This window comes from Spea bombifrons, chromosome 7 (assembly GCF_027358695.1).
Source record: "Spea bombifrons isolate aSpeBom1 chromosome 7, aSpeBom1.2.pri, whole genome shotgun sequence".
In the NCBI taxonomy this organism is placed as follows: domain Eukaryota; kingdom Metazoa; phylum Chordata; class Amphibia; order Anura; family Pelobatidae; genus Spea; species Spea bombifrons.
The window spans coordinates 39,543,726-39,560,142 of NC_071093.1; the positions used below are offsets into that span (position 1 = coordinate 39,543,726).

At 41.2% G+C, this 16,417-nt stretch overlaps 1 protein-coding gene across 1 annotated transcript; it reads right to left on the reverse strand.

Annotated features, from left to right (window-relative positions):
* Nucleotides 1-5,976: 5,976 nt before the first annotated feature.
* UBE2I (ubiquitin conjugating enzyme E2 I) lies at nt 5,977-13,471 on the reverse strand. Its single transcript, XM_053470925.1, has 7 exons — nt 13,319-13,471; nt 8,888-8,964; nt 8,692-8,775; nt 7,580-7,652; nt 7,228-7,337; nt 7,057-7,136; nt 5,977-6,662 (listed from the first exon to the last, which is right to left on the reverse strand). Exons 2-7 carry the CDS (start codon nt 8,951-8,953, stop codon nt 6,599-6,601), a joined length of 477 nt encoding a protein of 158 aa, XP_053326900.1. The 5' UTR covers nt 8,954-8,964; nt 13,319-13,471; the 3' UTR covers nt 5,977-6,598.
* Nucleotides 13,472-16,417: the final 2,946 nt, after the last annotated feature.

The window sequence follows — 16,417 nt, forward strand, 5'->3', positions numbered from 1 at the left end:
CAGTGGCTAGTCAGGGCTTAGTTCCCTGGTATGGTTAAGTGGGTTTCTGCAAATACAGTAAGAAGAAATGTTCCTCTCACAAGACACTTATTTTGAAAACAAGTTGCTCTACGTATTTGCAAGCAATTTATCTAACACAAAGCAGACAAAAACATTCTAAAACAGGGAAATGCCAGTGTATTAATAATAGAATACAGAGTTACACATGGGTTCTGCATAATCTGTAGTTTCTTCCGTGGGATCAATTGCTAAGCACAACATGATGATACGCTGCCGAAGAAATAAAATGATTCCTTTAACACAAGCCAGACACAACAGTCTGATTATTGGATTGGGAGAAATCACCAGTGTCCTTTACAGATTCAATCCAATTAAAGTTCTTTTATAGCAAACAATTTGAATAAATTAAATAAAAGGCAGCTGTGATACATAACCAGCCTGACAAGAATGATATTCACAATGTATAAGCAGTCACAGCCATAGGTTTCCTGATCTTCTACATTTCTACACTTAACTTCTCTGAGGGGGTCCTAGTGGATTGGGGTCCTTATATGAAACATTATGGAGATCATCTCCCCAACTCCAGCGATGGTTTCCATCATCGTGATTTAATAATGATAAATCTCTTGACAATATCTTGTGTTCATCCCTTGACAGGCCACATAGCTCAACTGAAGGTCCCAAACTTCAGACTAATCTGATTATATTGTAGCACCACTTTTGGGAGTTTGGTTCTCTAAGCTCCAAGCTGGTTAAGGGCCTTCAACATTTGGCCCCTGCTAGAAACTATTATTGTCCATCACTCAACAAATGTATCATCCTAAACACCTGGTGTGCTGACAGCCGTAATACCTTGATACCCCACCAGAATCCCACATATTCAGTTCTGCCACACCTGCTGAGTCGTGTAATCCATGTTTTGGGGGTCTTCAATTAGCTAACCCTTGCATGTATCTTGCAGTTGCCCCAGGTCTAGTGATCATGCTACCCAAACATTAAAATTAGCACAATCTGAGAGCTGAACACGTTCAGGGTTATAAAAAGACCATGGATGTCCCCCTCAGTAACTCAACTGGTCAATATTAGGTTATAATAGCACTGAATCCTGAGAGGATCTACTAAAAAGTCCACTTGATACTGTGGGAATAAGCATATTACTTAAATATACGGTGGTTCAACCATTATCCTGCACATTTCCATTGCCATGACTGTACGTATTAAGGTTATATCAGTATATTTGGGGATGGACTTAAACTCTGTGCAACTCAGGTGCGCAGAACATCACAGAGACCACACCAAGTCCACTGGTCCACCAGAAAATGAAAGTCCATCTTAGTTCTACCTAGGCTTTCTATTCATCAAAAGGGCAGAATACCTTAATGAGAGAGAAAGTGATGGGGCCCATCAAAGGCATGTAATGTATGTAATAGACAAACTAACAAATATAAAAAAAATAATTCAGGTTTAACAATATGGCGACGTAACGTGATTTGCAGAAGCCTAGTTTCACCTAATATACAGAGATCAGGAAAAGCCAGAAAAACAGTGAGATTTAAATTCCAGGGCAGTGGCAGATCATCTAAAAAAATGAGGCTAACAAATAAATCAACATTTTCTTTTTATTATTACTTTCCGTCTGACATTTTTACATTCAGCAGGATTCCCAATTACCAGTGAATTCCAACCATGACATTTTAGTTTATTGCATGGATAATTTGTTGGGATATAACATTTGTGTTACTTATTTTTGAAAGCTGAGAATACTGTGTAGACAATAAAAACGGTTTTCCAGAATTACCGGTAATTTATATCCACACTACACAATGCTTAAGTACAATAAAAACAAACGCCACCTCTGGGAATTATGGGAGTTGTAGTCCAGCGCTGGACAGAAGTACGGATTGACAGCGAGGCTAGGAAAGGAGAGGCAGAGAGTGGAAGAAGGTTGATAGACTTCCATGGAGAAGTAGAACTTATAGGATTTTTCTTGAAGGTGGGGAGAGTCTGATAAGCCAGGCTAGGTCATTAGAAATCTTAGTGCCAGCCCTTGAGAATTCTTGTATTAGAGAATAGGACAGATGAAGATCATCAGATGAGAGAGGAAGACCAGGTAAGTGTGTAGATGGAGATAAGTGAGGAGATGTAGGTAGGAGTCATGAAGAATTGTATAGGAGAGAGTCAGGATATTAAACTGAAAGCAGAAGTATAGAGGGATCCAAGGAAGGGACTAGCAGGGGGGAGAGGTATTAGAGGAATGGACAAGGAAGATAAACCTGGCAGCAGCATTGATGAAAGAACTTTCATCTATCTCAGAACTTCCAGCTGTGTCCTTCATAATGAAGTGGAGTGGAGCGAGGGAGTTAAAACCACAACTCTCCGTTTAGTGAATAGATCCCTATGTCACATGTAGAAGCACTGCGGAATTTTAGGCTGCTGTTTTGCCAGGATTAGATGACGGAGGGAGTAGTTTAATGTCAACGGTGATTATTTCGGCACAACTTTATTTTTTAGGATTTGAACAGATCATTGTGTATTTTAGATTGCTAATGATGTCATTTTTAAGTGATCCTGGCTGATGTGTTTATATGTAAACAATGTAAACAACATTTATTGCAACATAAGGGTCAGCATTTCAGGTGGTTTGGATTCATCGGCGTGTTTAAACAAAATATGTTTTAGCAGTCTGCACGTTGACATTCATTAGGTCTACAGACATGACAAGATAAGACAATTAAATGAGTTTTTTTTCTCCTTTTTTACTGAATGGAGCAGATACATACTTCCACCCACACCTTTGGTAGATTTCCATAATGGTTGCTATGGTAACAAAGTATTGCGCAAGCCCTCACTTGGTTTCTCTTGTTACATTTTTTTTTTCACCCTGTTAGAAATGGGAACCACTAAGGAGAATATAATAATAATATTCACAGAAATATATATATTTAGCCACAACTGAACAGACTTATCTGACTAGCGTAATGAGTGACAGGCTTACTTTGCTGTGGGTTTGTTCGCATTTCTATTAGAGAAGCGTCAAAAGATTCAAAAGATCTCTATTTAAATTGAAAAAATAAAAAAGAACTTTGAAATCGCAAAACACAAGGCGACGCAACGATATAACCCTGAAGATGTTACACAGAACCCCCTCCCAAAAAAGAAAAAAGAGGTCATATATGTCATGAGGCTCACAATACACTATGCAGGGTGTTTAATTAGCAGGTAAAGCTGCTGCTCCATTTGGGCAAAACATTAATTACACTCACTCTTAGTTTAAGCAAATATAGCTAAGCAGACACAGCTTTGTATTTTTTTAACCATATAAAAAAAGAGTTTTAAGAGGCCATTTCAGTTTCTATGGCAACAGCCTATCAATGCCTGCTTTTGTCACAATATGTTTCTGGCCAATCATATACATATATATATATATATATACACACAGAGCTTTACAAGATTACAGAATTTGGGAAAGGGTTTAGGCATTCAAGGACTTGAATGATAGGGTCAACAGGGTCCCTCTGGTTAAGACATTATCTATATATATATATCTATATAGATATATATAGATATATAGATATATATCTATATATATATATATATCTATATATATATATATATAATCAGAATAGGCTAGAATAACAGAACTAGAACACATTTATAGATCATACAGAACACATATGCAAAAAGCATTGTTTTATTTAAACAAGTTGTTTGTAAGTGATATATATCTATATAAAATGGAGCACCCATACACACACACACACACCACACACAAACCACGACACAAAGCTCAGGGCTCTCTTTAAATATAATTCCCAACATTTTAGAAGCATAAATGTTTCTCATTCTAAAAATATTTTAAGCAATCGTTACATACAATAGTACGAGTCTGGCATGGATCACAGACATCCTAATTTCTAAGAGACAAGGAGGAAACACAGCAAGGAAAGCAGCCTTTAATTGGCGGTCGGATACTTTCAGCTCTCTCTCTTTCACCTGATGATCACCGCATGATTTCTAGATTTAAGACCAGCAGCCACCTTTATTACTTACAGACACAACAGAACAATATTTGCCCCTTTTTTATATTTTGCAGCATTTTATCTCTAGGGTTGTGTCAAAAGTGTCCAAGCTATATTACTAAGAAAAAAAACCTGGTCATTGACAGCGCTGTACGTAAGTATTTGCCCCTTCCCAATTTTCTGGTATCTGCCACATTTAAATGTTTCAGGTCATGCAACTAATTTAAAAATGACAAAGACAACGTGAGTAAACACAACGTATTAAACAATCATTTAATTTGCTGAAGGTAAAGAGTTAATCAAAACCAGCATAACCCATGTGAAAAAAAAATACATTTGTAATAACTGGCAATGGGGAGGAACTTTGGTCACTCTTGTAGAATTGTTTTAATTCAGCCATATTGTAGTTTTTGAGCATGAACTGTCTTTTTTAAGGTCATGTCACAGCATCTCAATTCATTGTTTCTTTTGAGCCAGAGGCGGACTTGCTTGTGTGCTTCAGATCATTGTCCTCCTGCCTAACCCAACTGTGCCTGAGGTCACTAAGCGATGGCGGGATATTCTCCTTCAGGGTTTCCTGGTAGAGAGCAGAATTCATGGTTCCATCAATTATAATTATAAAGTCACACAGATCCCGAATTAGCCCCAGACTATCGCACTACCACCGCTGTTTGACTCTTGGAATGATGTTATTGTGGAATGTTGTGTTAGCTTTACGCCAGATGGTACAGGACCCAAGTCTTCCAAAAAGTTATACGATTTCACAAGTCCCAAGGTCATCAAGATGCTTCTTGGCATACGCAAGACAAGCTTTTGTGTTCAACACTCCCCACGGATGCCATTTTTGCGGTCTGTCTTGTTGTGGAATCGTGAGCACTGACCTTAATCGAGCCCTGCGGCTCTTTAAATAAGTCTGGATTCTTTTGTGACCTTCTCTGCGTTGAGGAGCTCTCTTTGGCAGGCCGGCCATTCCTGGGAAGGTTCACCTCTGTTCCAGGTTTTCTCCATTTGTAAATAAATGGCTCTCACCGTGGTTCACTGGAGTCCCAGAGCCTTAGAAATGGGTTTGTAACCCTTCCCAGACTGATAGATGTCGACGACTCTTTTTTCTGGTCTTAAGTTTCTTTAGATCTTGGCATCACGTGCTGCCTTTTGAGATATTTAAGATGATCCCACTTTCCAAGAACGGTTCTACTTAATTGACATTTACTGCCAGCCCTGTTAAATCTAATCATGCCAGGGTGTGTAATGAAATTGAACTCAATTATCAATGGAAAACTTAAAAAGTTAAGTTAATTGGTTGGTTTTTTAACTAAAGGGACATTTTACTTTTTCACATAGGGTCAGAGGGGCTCCCCCGTCCTCTTCTCTTAAATCGATTTCATGTAAAGCTGCATTTTTTTTTTTGGTTTACTCCAGTTATTAATTATTAAAGTTAGCTGCACGATCTGAAACATTTAAGTGACAAATATGCAAAAATAGGGAAGGGGAAATGATGAACTCATGCCAAATTAGTCAAAACCGTAGGACTTATAACCCATTTAAACAAAAGAAAGAAAAAAAAAAAAGAAAAAAAAAAGAAAAAGCCAGGGCCAATTGTCTGTTTATTTGAATTGTCTTTTTTTTCCTCCTATCTGAAAAGTTGAGTCTACAAATACTTCTATACAAATATACTTACCAGGGTTTTGGTTCACTGCGAAACGGTTTATTTAAATCTGCATTTCAGATTACAAGACAACAGTATGTTAGCCAACTACAATCAAGAATCCAGGCTACATTCTTTGACGTATCCTTTCACGGTGTTGCAAGAATAGACAGTAATATTTAAAAAATAGTTTGTTTTTTTTTGTACAGGATTACACAAAAAAAAAAGAAAAAAAAAAAGTTCAGTGTCAATATACAAGGCAGAAGACTTCCACTGTGTGGTCCTTTTAATGAAAAAGATGATGAAACAAACTTTATATATAAACAGTTTATTTAATCTAAACAGCAACACGGACAAAAAACGCCATATAAACATAAAGGAAGTGATGCAGAAGCAAGATGCTGACTGGGTGTGAATCTCCGAGGCTCTAGGTTGTGATTCAACCTAGTTTCTGAAAGACATTAAAGAAACTTGGGGTAGGGGAGGGGGTAGAAGTTATGACATTGTTTTAAATACAGCCAGCTAGAGGCTAGATACCATTTCTAAGCATTTTAAAGCATGCCCGCATCAGACAGCAAAAGGAAACTATAGATTACTAGTGAATTTTAGAGAAGTATAAAAGTTTATAATTTTACAGCAGTTGAAATACTGACATCAATATTAAAATAAAAGCAAGTTTTACATCATAACAATCAAAATACAAAAAGACTGAAGGAAGAGACCCTGTATGAAAAAACGGGGGGGATATTCAGCAAATTTAGAACTCTATACAGTGGCAAAAATGGGAAATGGCACACATACGACCCCCTCCCCTAAGAGAATTTTTCTTTTAATTGTATTTAGCATTCAATTTTGCAAAAAAATTTGTAAACAAGTTCTTGCCAAACCAATCCCTTCCTTTTTTTTTTATTGTAAGATGCCACATGGTTGTAGCTTATGATGGCGCAAACTTCTTGGCTTGTGCTCTGACTCTTTTTTCGTATTCAACTCTGTTTTGGCTGGAAGAAAAAATAAAAAACACATTAAAGATGGATTTTCCTTAGAGCTTGGGGAAAAAGACACCCCCCCCCAAATGAAAATTAAAGCTAAACCTAGACTTTGTTAGACAACTGAGGTCACGGGTGTCGGAAATGGTAACTATATATATTTAGGATTTGTATAGTTTGGAATCGCTCACCCCTGAATAACCATTCCAGAATTGTTTAGTAGCCCACTCAGTGGGCATTCTAAATAAAACATGTATTTAACACGATACAAGAGGGAAGTTTATTTCAAGAGGGGAGAAACGTTCGAACATTAGGTCATTCAGATTTAATGCAAGGAAGTTTTACTTTACTGAGAGAGTGGCAGATTAAGGTCTGAGTCTTTACAAGCAAATGTACAAATGCTCACCAGTAAATTGTGTATGCCTCTGCTTGCGCTGGATCTTGGATATTTGGTTCATTTAGAAGTTCTTGAATTCCTAACAAGATCTAAAGAACAGACAATACAAAGTTATATTAAAAGGGGATGAGTTGCTAGAACAGCAGCTCCGATCCTTTCCTCAGTTATTTTAGCTCTCACCTGCTTGATCGTTATTGCTGGCCTCCAATCCTTATCTTCTTCTAAGATAGACAGACACACTGTGCCTGACGGGTATACGTTCGGGTGAAATAAAGGCGGCTCAAATTTACCTATGTAAAAATATTAGTGATGACGAAAAGTGTGTATTAAAAAGAGGCGTGAGATTATCAAACTTTAAAATAATGTTTGCACAGATCCAGAATTAGTCTCTTGCACACACAAATTCTTTAAATGCCTTTTGCCATCTTTTTTATATGCACTTCAACATCCAGGGGGTAAACCGTATCCACTGAATAACTCTGCTTAATATTCAGACAAAATGTTTTGATGGCAAAGACAGTTCCACGCTTACATTTCGGTGGCGAGGAGGGGTAGTCATCCTTAAAAAGCATCCGTAGTTTGAACAGTCCTCCTTCCCAAGGGGTCTGTGAAAGTTAAAATAAAGCAATTATTTAAAAGAAACTGAAGGAAAGCGACGTTAACACAGGTGTACACAAAAGGAAGGAAGGATACTGCCACCTGTGTTCACGAGAAGAGATTCATAAAAACCTGCACTATACAGTAAGCCTGGAGGACATGTTTGGGAAACTGTTCAATAGTCTGTAGCAGAGCTGCCAAATGAAAAAGGACAAGAAGCTCAATTGGATGATCCTGTCCCCAAAATCCTACTGTTGAACATGGTTTTGTATCATCTCTCCTGCCAGTATGTATAAAAATTAAAGCCAAAGCTTATGCAGAGCACCAGCTGGACAACATATCGTTCAGACATATAGGCAAAAAGGTATTAATGTCATAATACCCAGGAGACTTTCACACAAGGGGGAGGGGGTTTGCAAAAATATCCTTGTTTAGAACAGTTAGCAATCAGTATTTATCATTAATGTGATTCATTTGATATGTGCTAAACAACGCTGCTGGGAAATACGATATTGCATCTAAGGCTTAAAAACATGATTTGGCTGAACTACTGTAATAAAAAAAAAACAAAAAAAAAAAAAACACACATCTATTCCATACATCATGGCTGTTCAACTGGTGGCCTGCCACATGCACATTTGTGACTGGCCCAAAATTCTTCAAACAGGGCTGGTGAGCGTCAGACTGGCGCACTTGTGAAAAATGGAAGCAAACTAATATAGCAGCTGCTTGCAGTGTGCAGGCAGCCATAAGGAAAGGCTCCAGGGAAGGTAAAGTTGTGATAGATTGGGTGTGTGCGCATGTTAGTGTGAATGCATTTATGAGTGTAAGCATGAATTAGTGCGAGCATGTAGATGTATTTGTTAGTATTCAAGGATCGGGTCCTCTACAGCAGCAGAGCAGGACAGCACCGCCATTAACCAAGTGAGAACTGTTAATTTGGCCAAGATACAGTAAGTCAGATTCATGCAAGTGCTTCTGCACAGAGGCCACAAAGCAATGTCTGCCCCATCCTCTACACCACATAGCCACCGATTTACAACTTACCCCTTTCTTGCCTGGAATGGCACATTCCCAGTTCATCAGGTTCATCGTACCATCTGGATTTTTTGTTGGTACTGCCACAAAACCCTAAAGAAGAAAAATTTTTTTTTTAAAAAAAGCTCTTTGCATATTTCAACAGGGCCGAACGTAGTTGCCGACTTTACAGGATCAGTGTTTTGTAGTAGAAAATAAGACTTACAAAAGGGTGGTCCTTCCTCCAAGCTTTCCTCTCTTGTGCGAGTCTGCTCAAGGCTATGCCAGACATATTTTGGGTTTCTGTAAAGAGTTTATAAAATATACACGTAACTATTTTTTATTTTTATAACAATGTATGTAGCAAGTGTGCAGTGAGATACATTTAGATAAGCAGTCCTAAGGCTGCCCAAGAGCGCCATCTAGTGACGCACCTTAAAATTACTTCTCACCATCAGCCATCAATGAAAAGACTAACAAACCCAGCATCCCGAGGATATTTATGTCCATAAAACCTTCATCTCCGACGTGTTCTGCTTCGCAAATGCAGATATGGTATATCACTGCACGTAACTGGGACAGTAGTTCCAACAATACTACCAACGGCTTCTCATATCGGGTTACTCAAACCAAGTTTTTGACTTAATTACTCAACCAAGACCCCCCCCCCCTCCATTTAAGTTGCAGATTGGTTCAGGAAGCGGTGGTAATAGCAGCAATAAGAAAGGAGATCTCCACATCGGCAAATCATTTATCTGTTACACTTTTCTTGCTTTGTTAAGCATGTTGAATATATAGATTAGTTCATAAGAGGCTTTAATATTTATATTGGTAGAACCTGCGGTTTCTCTGAAGCAGGACTCCCCTGCACCATGCGATGCACTACTGAATACAACGGTGCTATATAAAGCTTTTAAGAGCGATGCTAAATACGTATTGCATTTGGGGGGTAAAGAAAAAGACATTTCAAGTCTTGTTTAGAGGAAAGCGGCGTCCCCGTACTTTATGCTGGCATTAGGTAGAGCGGTAGATACTGTAGCTTTGAAAGTTAGGTATACACAGGCTAGCGGATACGAATATACAATAAAGACGATTAAAACCTTTTTGCCCACATACGCTGCTTTGGCGTGTTATTCTTAACTACAATTCAATAAGCGATGATCCTTTAAGCGCTTAAAGGGGTTTATTCTCTGAAGTAGGAATTGGCCAGAGAGTTGCAGCTTTGCATTACAGGCGCTTCCCCGACAGCATTTCTCAGCTGGAACGGCTGGTCTGGTCCTGCACAATTTAATCAGTGAGGTCAAGTCAGCTCACCGTTTACCAGGGCCGGCCCTACAATGGAGCCGACTGGGGCAATTGCCCCAGGCGGCACTTAAGAAGGAGCGGCACTTTGCCGCCCCAAGCGTTTTTTTTTTTTGAAGCAGAGGAGAGAGAGAGGGGCACCGAGTGGTTTTCGCTTACCCGCTCGGCACCCCTCTCTCTCTCCTCTGCGGTGAGTCTCCCTGTTCGGTCTTGGCGCCGCCTTGTAATGCAGTGCGCCGGAAGTGACGTGAATTTCCGGCGCTCAGCATTACAAGCCGGCACCGTGGCAGAGCAGGGGGACTCGCCGCAGGACTGTTTAAAGGTAAGTACCGGGCGGGGGTAGATAATGGCGTCGGCGAAGTTTAAAATGCCGCCCCCCCCCGGGGGGGGGGCATTTTAAACTTCGCCCCAGGCGGCGTTAAGTCTTCGGCCGGCCCTGCCGTTTACATATGCTTTATACAGGGCTAGCCAAGCTCACTTAGGTTTAATTAAATTTACCAACTTCCACAAAAATACTCTGTATCCCCCCCATTCTTCTTAAAACAAAGTTATCCCTGTTCATTTATTTAACTCCAACATGCCATACATCTACCATGGCCACCACCACCCCCGTCATTAAGACATACGCCATAGATCTTAGAGTAAATCAGTTTTTTGGTAAAGTGACGACATTCTGCCTATTTTAAAGTCCCTGTACCTTTTTTATTTTGCAGGTGGTATAGCGACAGAGGCTGGCTAGTATGTTTGCCGTGTACTTGTGCCGTAAGCTTTTTTCCTGCGGGTTTGTGTATCAGTCCCGCAGTCTGTTTCTCTCTTCCTCAGTTCTGTTGCATGCATTTCTCTAGAGAGAAAGCCGAGCACACCTGCTATCTCAGCAGAGAGCTGTCTGTAAACACTCAATGCGAGGGCCCCACAGCTTCTGCAATGGCAGCAAGACGCAGGTAGAGGAACTCATCACACCTCGACCCCATGCAGAGACGTTTTCAGCTCTGCCCATATGACAGGTGATCTGGTGTGAAGGGCTCCTCGGCCCACCAGAGTGAAAAACACCAGAGTACAAAAACTCAAATGCCAATAAGAAAAGGTATGCAAAGGTCAATCTAGGCCACCGGAAGAAGAGTCACAGGGTTGCCGGGACCCAACAGACTGGTTATAGGTCACCTCCTCGTGCCCCAGCACAACCCTTAAAGACTTCACATGGTGTTTGTATCTCCATGAAGCGGGGAACACACGTCGCTTCCTACAGTCTCCACAGCTACAAGAGGCGCTTCTGCAGATGAAGTCCGGACCTCTAGGGCTGGTCTTCGCCATTAAGTAATCAGCGATGTAGACATTCTGAAACATGCTATATACGGACCATTTCCAATTCATAGCACTGTATGTACGCCGTACAATCAGTGTGCAATTTGAATACCATGGAAGTGTATAAATCAAGATTATACAAGCGGTCACATGACCAATAAAGGTAAATCCAGTTTACAGGTCCAGAAATTTTACACACATTATTCTTTATCGCAACTATGGAGTAACCGGGTGTCATTCTCAGGACCAGCGGGGAGCCTTCTGGAAACATATCAGTTTCCTTCTTGCGGGGCCAATCTTTATGCATGTCATATACCCTTCAGAGAAAAATAAGCATCACACAAGAGAAGCTAGTGCTCCGACAGACCAACGACTCTCTTTCAGGCATGAGAATCACCCGGCCCCTCACTGAAGACTCCCCTGCAACTTCCAGGGGCAGTTAAATACTAAACGGTAGGTTACGGCACAACACAGACCGACCCTACTACGGGACTTCTTCAAGCGTTCGACTTTTACGCAGTTTGTGTACCGCTGCCTAAAATCCACTTGCATAGAGCTGATAAACCTAAAACAAGTGGCTTTGACAGGAGCTGAGATCAGTTTCATGGCTTCCACACCAACTCAACAGTGGAGGATAAGATCCCCTCTGACCTCACGTAATTAAAAAAAAAAAATGCTTTCTAATCGATTATAGACCAAGGGATCATTCAGATGGCAACATGCCAAATTCTGACTTCTTAATATATTGTTGATACTTTGGTGCAAGAGACACCAAGTTACCCAGCACAGGAGAGTTAAGAAAACCCACTGCACGTGCCGTGTCCCCTCATTCATTTTCTAACCACGCTTTAAAAAAAAAAAGCACTTCAAGCTGTGAATCTTGGCAAGCAACTCAGAGCTTTCATTTTTCAAGCCACATTCACTCAGGTACTAAAGGGTGTGTGAGATTATATATAATATATAATACACACAGCTCATCAATCATGGAATAAGGCTGCATTCCTAAACAAAACAGGAAGTCAGATCAAGTTCCGCAGGTGCTCCACGCATCACAGATTACCTGCAAGCAGGAGGGAGGGCAGCATGCCGCTCGTCTACGGAGAGCAACAGCGTTCAACTCGCTGAATGCACCATTACTGCTCCCTAAGCCATGTCTTGCTGTTGACAGATCATAGCTCCTCCACATGCCAAGACTCTCACGACAAGGGCCGTCACGGCCCCCAGGACAATTAAGAATAAGGACAGCAGGAATCTTCACTCCTGCTGCACATGTCCTGTATGGGAGTGGGTTACAGCCCAAAGAATGAATGGGGAGACCCAAATACATTACTACCATGCACAGCTTTAGCAGCTCTGGCTGCCCCCAAACAGATGCCAGGAGTTTGTGTTTTAAGTCTAGTGCCAGCACTATCTGCCCCAGGATAACAGAAGTACCCTGAAGGGGTGAAGCATGGCACTACAAGGGGGGGGGGCAAGTCCTGCATCTCTCCCCATCCACAGAGAATAGGAGATGCCCACAGATCCAGTAGTTCCTCCATTAATCAGGACGACTATGAAGAGTCTATATTGGCCCAAGTCTTTATAGTCACCCCATGGGGCACTTGTATTTTTAGAGGGAGGCACTGCAAAGTCTCCAAGACACGTGATTCCTGCCATCAATAAGCTGCTCTAATATAATGAGACCCCCCAGCAAATGGATGCCCCCCTTCTTTTCTCAACAACCCCCTCCCTGGGGCAATCACTGGTAACCGGGAGCCAACTTACTCCCCGGACACCCCAAACTTTATCACAGTGCGTGGAATGGAGAAACACACAGTGATCCCTCATCTACACCCAGCCGACTGCCCATGATTACCAATATAAGCACTTACCCCAACCGGGGTAAATGGAGAGGAGAAGCCACCCCTGTCACTCCCTGCCTAGCGCTTGTCCCGGGTCATGGTGCGGCCTCCCCGCCCCCCTCAGCCGCTGCGGTCCGCAGGGAGTGGGGGATGGGGGATGCTGTGGGGAGTCGGAATCACCCCAATACCCCGAGCTGGGGAAAGCCCCTCACCTGCGATAAATTCACCCCTCAGAGAACGGTGGCTCCGCGGCGGTGACGATTTTCTTTGTCTCGGGACAAAGCCCCCGAAGTTTCCCTCCTGAAGCAGCACTGAACCTGACCCAGACTAAATAGGACCTCATGTCACAAGGACCCCGGCCTAATAGGGCTGCCCGTAAGGTGCCTGATCCGAGCCTGCACAAGAATCCGTCAAGCCGTGTTACCTCAAAACCTGCGGGATATGCTAGTCGCTCCCGGAACTACATCCGACCGTCACACCTCGAACTATAACGGGGTCTCTTTAACCGGTACTAACACGTGCCTGTCCCGCCTCAATCTATAAAATCACGGAACGGATAATCTTTGAGATGTCTAATTGCAAGATAGGTTTATGTAAAAATAAATTTTATTTACAGGTTATATAAAGAGATAGCGAACATTTAGTTAACATTATGTGGGGTTTAATTAATTTAAATTGTGTATTTCCGCGCAGGCTATTCTGAGGACAGCTATACATTTAAAGGAGCCGCACTCTAAAAAATTTAGGGACCGTCTGCAAAGTGCCGGTTGGGGTGAAGGACTAGGCCTCAGGAAGATGTTACAAAAAATATCAGAAACGTCCAACTCGATAACCACGATTGTCGCATATATATTGCCAGTGGAGCTGTTTAGTAATCGATATCAACCGAAAAAAAAGTTCGGGGACCGGATATTGAGACGGGAAAAGTGAGTGAGGCCTAATAGTGCTCAGGACTTTTTCCTGCTCTGCCGGTGACCACCCAGCTGTTGCTGGGAGAGAACGCGCACCTGATTTGATGCAGCCGGCAAGCGTGGGGCGTGGCCAGGGATCTCATCCAATCAGAATGGTCAGCACAGAATGGGAAACACGTTAAAAGCAGCAAGAAAAGGTACAAGCTGACAGTCCCTTAGTTTAGTCTTAAAGAAATAATGTAATGTGACCACTATTAATTTAAGGGCCATAGCAATTCTCACAGCCATACTACTGACAGGAGTATGTATTATTATTATTATTATTATTATTATTATTATATATAATGTATACATATATGTTCCTCATGACATTTTTTATTTATTCCAAAATAAAATATTTTAATATTTTACAAGGAAGAATACATGAGGATGTCCAGGAGAGCATATAAACCTGCACCTGTCCCCAAGACCAACTATCTATAGAGCAAACTGAAGGTTATTTATAAAAAATAATTTGTTGCAAAGTTAGAAAAATAGTCATGTTGCCATAGCTACAAGAACAATCAACCAGTCAAATTTATTTTGTTGCTATGGTGATAAGGTCACTGTTCAAGCTGTCGTAACCCCTAGCTTTGTTTATTAGGAGAATGCAATGTAAGATGATCCTAATATTATTAAAAAGGCAGTTGGGGTTAGTTAAAGGTTTGAAAGTGTTAACACCATCACAGCCAATGGAATGTCCCTGGTTTGTCTGGATGATTCTATTGGTTGCTATAGTGATAGGACACTATAATTGATTGTTAAAAATGATGCCACTTGTTTGTATATGACTTGAATTGTTTGTAATTAAGGGTTCAACAAGCGCTCTAAAGCTCAAGTGGTTTGGTACAAAGACATTCTACAAGCGCGTATTCTGGCAGAAACCGGCAAACTGGGAAAAAAAGCAAACTTTTCTCATAAATGTAGAATAAGAGTGCCCATCGGTTTGTTGATTTACAGGGTCACAGGTTAGCCATATCAGCAGAACGTTGATGAACATGAGTTGATATTTCATGTGGTTTGATATGAAATTGTGCCCGTGATTTACGCTCATGGTCATCCCCATTTTTGGTTTGAGTTCCCTATTATGGGACATATAAAGCTACCCACTTTCTTATCAGTCACTAACCTGGTTTTGAAGCCCAGCCATTCTGTGCTCAGAAGATACGGTACATAATCCTGATGTTATATCCAGTGTATATATCGTGTGTTTGAGCACCGGTAACTTGTTCTTGTATTAAAGGGCCGGCCATAGATCTGCTAAATAGCCATATTGTTCACAAATATTATTGTAGATCAGCGCCAGGTATCAACCTTCCAAAATGCAAAATTTGATATTGTTACAGCAGGGTCAGAGGGTGTTTATTATGGCATATAGGCAGCCAACGTATTCATATTTCTGCCCCAACTGTTAATGTGGTGAGCGAAATCGGTAATTATCAGGGGTAGCAAAAGTTTCTCATTCCCTACCCAAAAGCGGCTTCTCGGATATTTCAGACATGGTCCCCAGTAATTAGTTTGTGGATGGCCGAACCCAGCAAGCTCTTCTTTCTATATTGGAAGCCAGAATGTGCATCTCTTCTCATAGTTGATTCAGGGAACCTTTTTATGCGGTATTTTTTAAAATGTATTTAATACATATGGTGGTTTCTATAGGCAAAGCTTTCATTTCTCATTAAAGGGACACTTCTGCTGCCATCATTTGGACCTTAGTGCCTATGATCACCAAGTGTCCCATATTCATGTTTTGTTGTTGTTTCTCATGAGGCTCTCTCCACCTGGTACGCAAGAAGCAAACCAGCGGTGCGAGAACAGGACCACAGGGGGAGGCCGTGCTGCAGCTTCTCCTAAAGGCAAATCATTACAGAGTGCATAGTAAAGTACTTAAAGTATACTTTAAAATGCATTCTTTGTTGTTGAGGCTGTATGGGCCATGGGAATGTTCCTTTAAACCAGCAATTTAGTTGCAAGAACTTACTGGGCAATTTGCCAAGTGTAGTGTTGCTAAGTATTTTGTTACATTTATCTTGTGTTGTGAAATTGCACAAAATTTACAAAATAAGGAGGCATTCGTATGGGAAAAATGTATCAAATTTCACAAGAGAAGGCTCAGTTCCAGTACCACCTTTAATTGAATACCCCCCCCCGTGTAAATGCATAGAGAGAATTACCAGAACCTACCCCTATGTATTTGCACCGTTTCCCTTGTCCCCAACCCCTTGACTTGCAGGAGATGCGTTCAGCGCGGTGTACTGGCTACTAAGGTTGTGACAGTTCCAGGGGTCTTACGAAACCCCCCACCACGCACCTGCAGATAGCGCTTCCATTGAGATTAATTGGAGTGCAACCAAAACTCACCCA